The sequence below is a fragment of the Homarus americanus genome, unplaced genomic scaffold (genome assembly GCF_018991925.1).
Source record: "Homarus americanus isolate GMGI-L3 unplaced genomic scaffold, GMGI_Hamer_2.0 scaffold40856, whole genome shotgun sequence".
In the NCBI taxonomy this organism is placed as follows: domain Eukaryota; kingdom Metazoa; phylum Arthropoda; class Malacostraca; order Decapoda; family Nephropidae; genus Homarus; species Homarus americanus.
Window position 1 is genome coordinate 8541840 of NW_024734615.1, and position 12836 is coordinate 8554675.

Genomic DNA, 12836 nt, shown 5'->3' on the forward strand with positions numbered 1-12836 from the left:
ACTAACACCATGATCATCATTAACACCACGATCATCACTAACATCATGATCACCACTCACACCATGATCACCACTAACACCATGATCACCACTAACACCATGATCACCACTAACACCATGATCACCACTAACACCATGATCACCACTAACACCATGATCACCACAAACACCATGATCACCACTAACACCATGATCACCACTAACACCATGATCACCACTAACACCATGATCATCACTAACACCATGATCACCACTAACACCATGATCACCACTAACACCATGATCACCACTCACACAATGATCACCACTAACACCACGGTCATCACTAACACCATGATCATCATTAACACCATGATCATCACTAACACCATGATCATCATTAACACCACGATCATCACTAACATCATGATCACCACTCACACCATGATCACCACTAACACCATGATCACCACTCACACCATGATCACCACTAACACCATGATCATCATTAACACCACGATCATCACTAACACCATGATCATCATTAACACCACGATCATCACTAACACCATGATCATCATTAACACCACGATCATCACTAACACCATGATCACCACTCACACCATGATCACCACTAACACCACGATCATCCACCGATCACACAAACACCATGATCACCACTCACACCATGATCACCACTAACACCATGATCATCATTAACACCACGATCATCACTAACACCATGATCATCACAACACGACGATCATCACTAACACCATGATCACCACTAACACCGATTACCACTAACACCATGCACTGATCACCACTAACACCATGATCATCATTAAACACCACGATCATCACTAACACCATGATCACCACTAACACCATGATCATCATTAAACACCACGATCATCACTCACACCATGATCACCACTAACACCATGATCATCATTAACACCACGATCACCACTAACACCATGATCATCATTAACACCATGATCATCATTAACACCACGATCACACAACACCATGATCACCACCAACACCATGATCATCACACCACACGATCACCACTAACACCATGATCATCATTAACACCACGATCATCACTAACACCATGATCATCATTAACACGACGATCATCACTAACACCATGATCACCACTAACACCATGCACTGATCACCACTAACACCATGATCATCATTAAACACCACGATCATCACTAACACCATGATCACCACTAACACCATGATCATCATTAACACCACGATCATCACTCACACCATGATCACCACTAACACCATGATCATCATAACACCATGATCACCACTAACACCATGATCATCATTAACACCACGATCATCACTAACACCATGATCATCATTAACACGACGATCATCACTAACACCATGATCACCACTAACACCATGATTACCACTAACACCATGCACTGATCACCACTAACACCATGATCATCATTAAACACCACGATCATCACTAACACCATGATCACCACTAACACCATGATCATCATTAAACACCACGATCATCACTCACACCATGATCACCACTAACACCATGATCACCACTAACACCATGATCACTACTAACACAATGATCACCACTAACACTATGATCATCACTAACACCATGATCACCACTCACACAATGATCACCACTAACACCATGATCATCACTAACACCATGATCATCATTAACACCACGATCACCACTAACAGCATGATCATCATTAACACCACGATCATCACTAACACCATGATCAGCACTAACACCATGATTACCACTAACACCATGCACTGATCACCACTAACACCACAATCATCACTAACACCATGATCACTACTAACACCATGATCACCACTCACACAATGATCACCACTAACACTATGATCATCATTAACACCACGATCATCACTAACATCATGATCACCACTAACACCATGATTACCACTAACACCATGCACTGATCACCATTAACACCACAATCATCACTAACACCATGATCACTACTAACACCATGATCACCAGTAACGAAAAATCTGTGGTGGAGCCCTGCATCAGGCAGACATGCTTACAGAGCTCCACAAAACCCCAATGGCGGTATAGGCGGAAGAGGTGACCAACATGGGAACCCAACGACTACACCGGCGGACGAAGGCAATGCCTGATGGACAGGCTACTAAGGCAAAACCCAATAAACTGGTCTATCGGTAGTCCATTGCAACTCTCCTTCTCCCCAGTCATCTCAACACTTGCCCCACTGGATCAGGAAAAACGAGAGCCAAGACTTGTGGTTGTAGCCTGCGCTCCTGCCTCACCACAAAAATCAACTCATGCACAGCTATCATCCAGTTATCATACTTCTCGTCATCATCGAAACCCCTATACCCCCAAAAGTCTTGTGTCGACGGACGAGGGGCGACGGGAACAGGCAGAGATGACTGCCGGGAGTCTCTAGTCACAACTCGGCACAGGAACGGCACAGATAAGACGGTCGTATATGCACTGGGATCCAGGCAGCAGTGCACTCCGATCCTGTCTGCGTGACTGAGGAGCCCTTTCGAGGAGCCACTCTGCTCACACCATATGGGGATGGGGCTAGAAAAGGTGCCCTAAACATAGCCTGCCTAAAAAACCAACCTGACTGGGCAACCGCACCCAGTAAGGTCATCTTTATGCGGTCGAAAACACAATCATGATCACAGATCCAAACAAACACAAACTATACAACCTCTTTTGGTCGCTGCATGGAATGTCAGGACACTTCTGAATACTGGCACAAATGAGCGTAATGAAAGAAGAACTGTCCTTGTGGTAAAAGTGTTGGCTTGGTATGACATCGACATTGCAGCCACTAGTGAGTCCAGACTCCCAGACGGGGGTCAACTCACAGAACGGAGGTCTGGCTATAACTTCTTCTGGAAGGGTAAGCCTGTTGCGCAAAGAAACCGCATCTGTGGAGTTGGCTTTGCCATCCGCCACCACATCCTACACAGGCTAACTGAAATGCCTATTGGGATCAATGAGCCCCCCATGACGCTCCGAGTCTCACTGAATCACTCACGCCATGCCTTTTTCATCAGTGCATTCGTCCCAACAGGGGATGCAGAGGATGACATCAAGGAGGCCTTTTACGCTCACCTCGATAGATTGGTAGCCTCTATCCCCAGAGAAGATAAGGTTATGCTCCTTGGTTACTTCAATTCCAGAGTTGCCAGAGATGCTGACATTGGCAGGGAACCATAAGAGGCAAGTGTAATCCTAACGGCCTACTACTCCTCAGCAGGTGTGCTGCACACAACCTTACTATCACCAATAACTTGCTTAGGCAGGCCGACAAGTTCAAGGGTTCGTGGCAACACCCACGATCCAAACACTGGCATCTTATTGACTACATCATTGTCAGAGAAGGAGATAGCAGTAATGTCCTCATCACCCGTGCCATGCGTGGCTCAGACCACTAGGCACTGATCATCGGCTCATCAGAGCCAAGCTATATCACTTCACGTCGCCCCAAAACGGCGAAGGCAGCAAGGCTCCAGAAGAGCTTTTAACACTAAGCATCTGGAGGATCCAGAGGTAGCAAATGCTTTCAGAGAGCAACTTGGACATGGGCTGATAACAACAACCCAAATTCCAGTGCCAAATGGGATATTGTCGACATTGTCAAGACAAGAACCTGCAAAGACCCTCGGTCAGATCGAAAGAAAACACCAGGAATGGTTTGATGAAAATGACCCGGCAGTCAATGTACTCGTCGATGATAAACGTGCTGCTTTAACTGACTGGCAGAACAACCCTCAGTCTCGGACCAAAGCTGATACCTTCCGCAAGAAGAAAGCAGCGGCCCAGCGCGAACTTCGCAATCTAAAGAACGACTGGTTTAAAAATAAAGCATGCGAACCACAAAAATTTGCAGATCAGCACAAGATGCGTTGATTTTTTCAATTCCACTTAATCATTTTATGGGCCAATCACTCATGGCACAGCCCCCCTCCGCTCCTCCGACGGTAATTCCCTAATTAAATATGAAGAAGGCATCCTTCAGCGCTGGAAAGAGCACTGCCATTCACTGCTCAACCGAAACACCGATTTGGATGTCCAGAATACCCAGCAGGTCCCACAGCATCCAGAGCTGACCACTTTAGCGGGATCTCGCTGCTCTCCGAAGCTGATAGGATTATTGCCCGAGTCCTCCTAAACAGACTTCTTCCTGAGGCGGAAAACTTCCTCCCAGAATCTCAATGCGGATTTAGGCCATCACGTGGCACCATTGACTTGATCTTTGCTACCCGCCAGATACAGGAAAAGTACTAAGACCATAAACCCCACTAACACACCACATTCACCACAAGCACCATAACCATCATTAACACACCACATTCACTACTAACACCATAACCACCATTAACACACCTTATTCACCACTAACATCATAACCATCTCTACCACAACACATGTTTCCTTTTTCCTGTGTATCACAGTAGGTCGTCTTAGTTACCTTACAGTGGCAGTGTTGTGACGCAGCACTTGGTGTGGTCGTCGTCGTGAGCTGTACTGTCAGTAACAATACATTAAACGCGTACAACCTTCACCATCCTCACACCAGCAGGCCTCACACTCCCCTCACCATCACAGTTAACTTCGATGTAAGTAGAATTTGCAGTCGCAGTTGTCCGGCAAGTCGAGCTATTTTTGTTGTTATATAAGTGCCCGGGGCGCCGCTCCTACAAATTAGTTTTTACATATCCAGAAAGAAATAAGTCCTACATCACGTTTAATATGAAATAAAGATTGTGTGTTGAAAACTTTAATGTCTCCGCCCGGAACACACACACACACAAAAAAACAGGATTAATAATAAATATAGAAACCAGAACCTCAAGCTGAGGTTTGCGAAGTCTTTGTGAGTGTTTGTGCGTGCGTGTGCGTGCGAGCGTGCATGCGTGCGTGCCCACCAACACACACTTGCAACAGGAAGCTCCAGGCGGTGCCGACGGCGAGCAAAAAAGCTTTACACGGTAAAGTCAGAGCAAAAAGTAATGGCCGAGCTATTTTTAAGTCCAGAGGAATATTGTAATTTCCGATCCCGTCCCTGGCCGACTTGAGTCGGTCCAACCATTCATATTGTGAGTGATCTCGCCCAGTAAACCAATGTAATGTCGAGGACGGCTAGTCAATAATTCCTACGAGACCCTTTTGGGGTGTTCTTATCCCCATTACCGACAATCTAAGCCGTATTAGAGACGAGACTGCCGATCACCCTCACGGCAACCCATCATCCACCGCTACCTGCTCTTGTGTGCACCAACCTTCCAAAGGTTGTCACCCACTGCCACTCCTGTTTTGAATTTACAGCGTTGTCACTCATACTTATTTGAAGTCCACTAATTTATTTTTGTTCAGTTACCCGTTCCCAATGTCCTGAGGCATTACCTGCTGTGCTTATCCCATTCCTTCTGTTAACCCATTCCCTCCGTTGACCCATTCCTCCTGTCACCCATTCTCTCCGTTCACCCATTCCCTTCGTTCAACCATTCTCTCCGTTCACCCATTTTGTCCATTCACCCATTTCATCTGCCCACTCATTCCCTATGTTGATCCATTCCCTGTGTTAACCAATTACTGTATCTGTATTAATCAATTTTCTGTATTATCCCATCCCCTGTGGAGAGTTAATCCCAGAGTTGCAAGTGTGGTCACATGCAGTCTGTGATGAAACACATTAAAATAAGTTGTATTTACTGTACATGTACCTCAAAACCATCAATGTCACGTCGCCCTCCACAAAACTTGGACAGGATGCGGCGTGTAACAATACCAACCAAAATTAAACTATCCAAATATAACATGATCATAAACATTGGATCGTGTTCTCACGTACACAATGAAGCGAGGTTTTAATGTACAATATTATTTTAATTTGATACAGTTCAAAGATTAACGTAAATCAATGTAAAAAACTTCTGTAAAGGTGATACCGACTGAAGGTGACATGACGCGGGTTTTTTCTAAATTAATATTAGGTGTATTAAATTATAGACTAATACACCTTTCAGATGTATAACAGAGACGACCTTCAAGCTGTATACAATATATAAGTGGCGTGCCAGGTATAGTTGTGTTGTAATAGTTTCACTTCTGGCTTTCGGTCAACATTGAAATTGTGATAAATACATAAGAACATAAGAACATAAGGAGTCTGCAATAGGCCAGTTGGCCTGTGCATGGCAGCTCCTGTCGAGAGTTACTACCATACTCTATCATCCATGAATCTATCTAGCCTCCTTTTAAAACTTTCCAGCGTTCCAGCACTTACTACAAAGTTGTTAAGCTTGTTCCACTCGTCCACCACCCTATTTGTGAACCAGTTCCTTCCTATCTCCCTCCTAAACCTAAACTTATTCAACTTAAATCCGTTGCTACGAGTCCTATCCTGCTCGGATATTATAAGAACTTTATCTATATATCCTTTATTGATTCCTTTCACCCACTTAAATACTTCTATCATATCTCCCCCCACTCTACGTTTTCGTTTATATATTATAATGGCATACACACACACACACACACACACCCAAACTAACGTATGCTTCACCAGCCTGGTCGTCTTCTCTCAACTCTACCCAACAACGTCAGCTAGAGAAGGTACAGAAGAGAGCCTGCAGAATCATGCTCGGCGCAGACTACTCCGGCTACAACAACGCTCTCTCCACCCTGGAAATGCCATCCCTCAGTGATCACCATCAAGCACTAGCAAGGTTTGGCAGTGGACTACTGCACCATCCTCGTCATCGCCACCTCCTGCCATGGGCAGTCCCCTGCCCACCTCGCCCAGTCCGCCACTACAACAAAATTCAGCCCATAAAAGCCCGCACTGATAGATATAAGAATAGCACCATCCCATCTATTGATAAAATACTAAACAACTCCTGATTTATGTACTGTACAGCCCTGGAAATGTATTCAACGCATATCATTATGTCTAAATCAAATGTAAGTTTGTATATTTTCAGCCACAGGCTGCAACTCTACTAATAAACCGTTTATTATTATTATTATTATTACACACACACACACTCATATATATATATATATATATATATATATATATATATATATATATATATATATATATATATATATATATATATATATATATATATATATATATAGATCCACAATGAAAATGTGGATAAGATAAATCTTGATAAAATCACACGAGAAAAGGGAAACAACGGAGCACCTTAGCTTTCGTCTTTTGAATAAAGACGAAAGCTAAGGTGCTCCGTTGTTTCCCTTTCCCCTTGTGATTTTATCAAGATATATATATATATATATATATAAACTGCTGGTAAATGGTCCCTGCCATTGAAATGTTTCTCAATAAACCCTCATTCATCAACTCACATTTTTTTGACATATTCTCATGACTTCGAATCCTCCTTAACATGCCATTAATTAACTTACTAGAAAAAGATCATTATTAATATTCATAAACGGAAAGGAGGACTGTATGTACACAACGGTATATACTGCCTATTAGTTGAAAAGGAGGTAGGTTGGCACCATGAGAAACACAGAAGGAATATGCTGATACACTCAAAGTATATGCACGAAAAACTCTGTATCTTTTCAGTGTGTCATTTAGGCAAAATAATCAGAATTTTTCCAGTTTTAGAATTTCAGGTGTTAATTTTGTCAAATTATTTCGTAGTATAAACGCAACCCTATAATATATCGATAAAAATTACGAAAAACAGAATATCACCTAAGATTGTTGTTTATCATTGTGACTCAGCGCTCACTATCATGTTGTCTGATAATACAGTAGTCTGAGATGTTTACGCTGCAGTGTATGAATACTTATTTACTAAGTACACAAAGTTGTTTCATATATAAGTACACAGACATGCCTAATATGTTCAGTTGCAGTCATATATATTATTAGTTTATATTTAGTAACGCTACTTTTCGTCACAAATTATGTCAGAACCACAAAATGGAGAAAACGCCCATTAATACTGAGAAAAATTATCCTCAAGTATTTATATGCCGGCTACTGCCATGTGTCTTGGGAATTTTGTCAGCAACTGTACATAGGGGAGCCCAGTATAAAACATGTCCAGCGTTATGTCCAGAGATTTGACTAATGTAAAAGCACAAAGATACCTGATACAGTGTAAAAGTGTTTGCCATATCCAAAACGGAAACATAGAGCGATAAGTTATTCATGTTTGGCCCAGTTTAAGATGTACGCTTCACAACCCTATCCTGTTTTGAGGTAAACATGTACGTAGGCAAAATAACACAGAAAAAGATTTTCTTATCGATGCTGGGGGTTGTCATGATTCATAGGGAGAGTCATACTCTGTTCTATATATAATGACTTTGCACCTTGCACCGGTATGTTCTCAACAATCTGCGTAAGATTTTGGTTCAACAACCACCAAGAATCAAAACATTTCACGGAGATTTTACTACATCAGCGAAGTCATTCAAGGTGTGTTGTGTTTAAGCTCTTTAAAAGTTTCTTCCTCCGTACTCCAACACCGTACTCCACTTAACTAAGACAAGCTTACTACAGATCATGTTGTCCTGCCAAGTATAATTGTCTCAAGGAACTATGTCACTAAGGTTATCATTAATGATGATGACTTAATAAAGCTGTTTTGTCTGCAAGAATAGACGAGTGATATTCCTCGTTTGTGAACATAATTTCTCCGACATAACAGTTATACTCGTGTGGCGTTGAAAACCTATTATTATTTTATTTAACTGTTTTATTATTTATAACCTTCATGGAGCAGGTAAGGTTGAGTTTGTCCGACGTGTAATCTTTAAACGGCAGTCCTACCAGGGCCGGATTCAGGAGTGGGCAAAGTGGGCAGCTGCCCAGTGATGAATGATCTTGTCAGTTGTCATTTCCTAGAACATGTCTTGCAAATGTACAGTGAGAGTGCGAGTGAGAGAGAGTCGATTGATGCTTGTGCTTCAGTGTGGGTGGGTGTGCTCTTAGAATATACGTTCACATATATAATTGTGCTTTAAGATACTACAGGTCGATTGGCTGCAAGTAAGTTGAGTTATTTTTATGTATTTTGAGTACATTAACTATGTCAATGACGGTTTCTGTCAGTTCCACGATCAGTATATACAGTATAACACAGTATAGTCAATGGTGAAAAGGAGGTGAACCGACGGCGAGCTTTAGGGGTGGGACTGGGAGAAGTCAGAGGGAGAGGTCATAATCTTACCCAAAATTCCAAATTTTAAAAATATGCTGGCGTCCAAATGTTCCAGGGAGTTAAGTAATCAATTAACCTCTCCGGAACTCCCAGATGTTTCGGCTCGCTTCACTCGCCACCCCACCCTCTTGGGTAGTTATAATGAGGGGGGCCTCCACAAAGAGGCTGCCCATGGGCCTCCACAGGTCTAAATCCGGCACTGAGTCCTACCGTTTCATACACTCACAGTATAAACACTTGCACCGACAAGGTAATTTTTCTTCACAAGAGGACTGCATTTTATTTATTGTAAGAAGTGGTAAGGAAGTCTCGCATGTTACCCTAAGAGTAGCTGGTTTGCGCCAAGGGCACACCAAGCGCAACTAACTGTGAATGGTTACCTAACTTTACAGCTGATGAAGTGAGAACGGTCGAGGACAGTGGTGGCGCTGGCTCCTTGTGTCTCGAAGGTTCGGTCAACAGGGCACTGTACCAACACTGTACCTTATGAGCCATAGAGCCCCAGGGACCCACAGTTACATTTTTTTCATTGAAAGACTGTATAACTCCTGGTGATAACTGGAAGACTGTGTAACTCCTGGTAATAACCGGAAGACTGTATAACTCCTGGTGATAACTGGAAGACTGTGTAACTCCTGGTAATATCTGGAAAACTGTGTAACTCCTGGTAATAACTGGAAGACTGTGTAACTCCTGGTAATAACTGGAAGACTGTGTAACTCCTGGTAATAACTGGAAGACTGCGTAACTCCTGGTAATAACTGGAAGACTGTGTAACTCTTGTTAATAACTGGAAGACTGTGTAACTCCTGGTAATAACTGGAAGACTGTGAAACTCCTGGTAATAACTGGAAGACTGTGTAACTCCTGATAATAACTGGAAGACTGTGAAACTCCTGGTAATAACTGGAAGACTGTGACACTCCTGGTAATAGCTGGAAGACTGTATAACTCCTGGTAATAACTGGAAGACTGCGTAACTCCTGGTAATAACTGGAAGTCTGTGTAACTCCTGGTAATAACTGGAAGACTGTGTAACTCCTGGTAATAACTGGAAGACTGTGTTAGTCCTTCAATGTCATAAATATATTATAATACTGTACATCGAGTGAAAGGATGTACACTGAAGCTTATAAGGATGTACACTGAAGCTTATAAGGATGTACACTGAAGTCTTATGAGGATGTACACTGAAGCTTATAAGGATGTACACTGAAGCTTATAAGGATGTACACTGAAGCATATAAGGATGTACACTGAAGCTTATAAGGATGTACACTGAAGTCTTATAAGGATGTACACTGAAGCTTATAAGGATGTACACTGAAGCTTATAAGGATGTACACTGAAGCTTATAAGGATGTACACTTAGGCTTATAAGGATGTACACTGAAGCTTATAAGGATGTACACTGAAGCTTATAAGGATGTACACTGAAGTCTTATAAGGATGTACACTGAAGCTTATAAGGATGTACACTGAAGCTTATAAGGATGTACACTGAAGCTTATAAGGATGCACACTGAAGTCTTATAAGGATGTACACTGAAGCTTATAAGGATGTACACTGAAGCTTATAAGGATGTACACTGAAGTCTTACAAGGATGTACACTTAAGCTTATAAGGATGTATACTGAAGCTTATAAGCAGAGTAAATATGTTGTTGATGTTGTTGTTGGTGGTGGTGGTGGTGGTGGTGTGCAAACAATGACATTATGATCAAGGTATAGTGGCCAGCCATTATGATCAAGGTATAGTGACCAGCCATTATGATCAAGGTATAGTGGCCAGCCATTATGATCAAGGTATAGTGATCAGCCATTATGATCAAGGTATAGTGACCAGCCATTATGATCAAGGGATAGTGACCAGCCATTATGATCAAGGTATAGTGGCCAGCCATTATGATCAAGGTATAGTGGCCAGCCATTATGATCAAGGTATAGTGACCAGCCATTATGATCAAGGTATAATGACCAGCCATTATGATTAAGGTATAGTGACCAGCCATTATGATCAAGGTATAATGACCAGCCATTATGATCAAGGTATAGTGACCAGCCATTATGATCAAGGTATAATGACCAGTCATTATGATTAAGGTATAGTGACCAGCCATTATGATCAAGGTATAATGACCAGCCATTATGATTAAGGTATAGTGACCAGCCATTATGATCAAGGTATAATGACCAGCCATTATGATTAAGGTATAGTGACCAGTCATTATGATCAAGGTTGAATATTACCTTTACGTTGCCGTGACAACCAGAGACAACAAGCGGCAGTAATTTCACCATGCGAGTTTGGTCACATAGCTTTACAGTCTGAGTGGTTGTCTCTTGTCAACTTTAGAGTCGTCCAAATTATAATTCCCATCGTACTCTGCATCTTTGTCGAATGTATACTTATACATAATTAATGTATGGGTCATGTATAGAGGAAAATACACACCTGGTGTAATAATCACTTGTCCCTCTCACATATCTTACACAAGAAATGCATCAATATGAAATATATGTCACTTTGAACAACAAAATTTATCGTCTTTTTCCACTTACTTTTTTTGCCTTGCGAACAGCTGGCTTCCACAGGTCCATCTGCTAGTTCACTAGACTGAAGATGAGTCGTTTACGTCATTGAAGTTATCTTAAGTGAAGATAAGTCGCTGGAGAGCCGATGTTGAGGAGTTGAGCACACTGTGACAGTCTGCGACTCACTACACTGTGTCCCCACCAACTCGTGTACTCGGTGACATCCTCTCAGTCACGCAGTCATCAGCCAGTGGGGCGACCTGATCCCACAGCACGTGTGTGTGTGCGCTACCCACACTGCATCTTCCTCCAGTAATTAACGGCACAAAAACACCTGCGCAGTTACAACACTGGATGGGTCTCAGGTAACAAAGGCACCGCGACACGTACACTAAGAAAGATATAGCTCCACTCACAATGATAATGTAACACCTATGTACAACCACCACGGGATGAATTTCAGGACACAAATGAACGTAACACTAGTCTACAACGACCACTGGATAGATCCCAGATGACAAATTCAACGTAACACTTATATAGACGGACCAATGCATGAGTCTCAAGTAACAAAGGTACCGTAACACATGTGTACAAGGAACACTGGATGAGCCTTGGGTAGCACCTTTAGTAACATGGGTGTAAGGTTCAAGAGCACCTTAAGCCACCAACACCAGCCAGCAGCTCCCGGCCGTCTGTCATGGCAGTCTGCTAACCATCTCCGTCTCGTTGTGTATTACGAGCCAAAAGGCGCATAAGTGCTTTCCTAGAAGACGGAGCGGGAGTGTGGCGGCTCCCGACACACACTGACACCTCTGGCTGCTCCAGGAAGCAGCGCTCCTCCTGGAAGATACGACTGGAACGGTCCCCCTCAAGCGCCACCAGATGCACCTCCTCACCTCACCAATCTGGAAGGTGGGCACCCGGTTAATGTTTTTCATCACGCTCTATATCGAATATATCACACAAGAGCCCACAAGAGTCCTGCTAACAAAATTGAGTTTTAAATTTTAATCAAAATACAATATCTCGGAATTGTTCCAGGGCAG

The 12836-nt window shown here is 42.6% G+C and overlaps 1 protein-coding gene across 3 annotated transcripts in view; it reads right to left on the minus strand.

Moving 5' to 3' along the window:
- Nucleotides 1–12836, minus strand: part of LOC121870415 (translation initiation factor IF-2-like) — a 108087-nt gene that overhangs the window by 4372 nt on the left and 90879 nt on the right. For all 3 annotated transcript variants that reach the window (XM_042372257.1, XM_042372256.1, XM_042372259.1), the window contains exon 2: nt 11815–12695. In XM_042372257.1, coding sequence (XP_042228191.1) covers nt 11815–11853 — 39 coding nt within the window. In that variant the 5' untranslated portion in view covers nt 11854–12695. The remainder of the gene's footprint in view (nt 1–11814; nt 12696–12836) is intronic.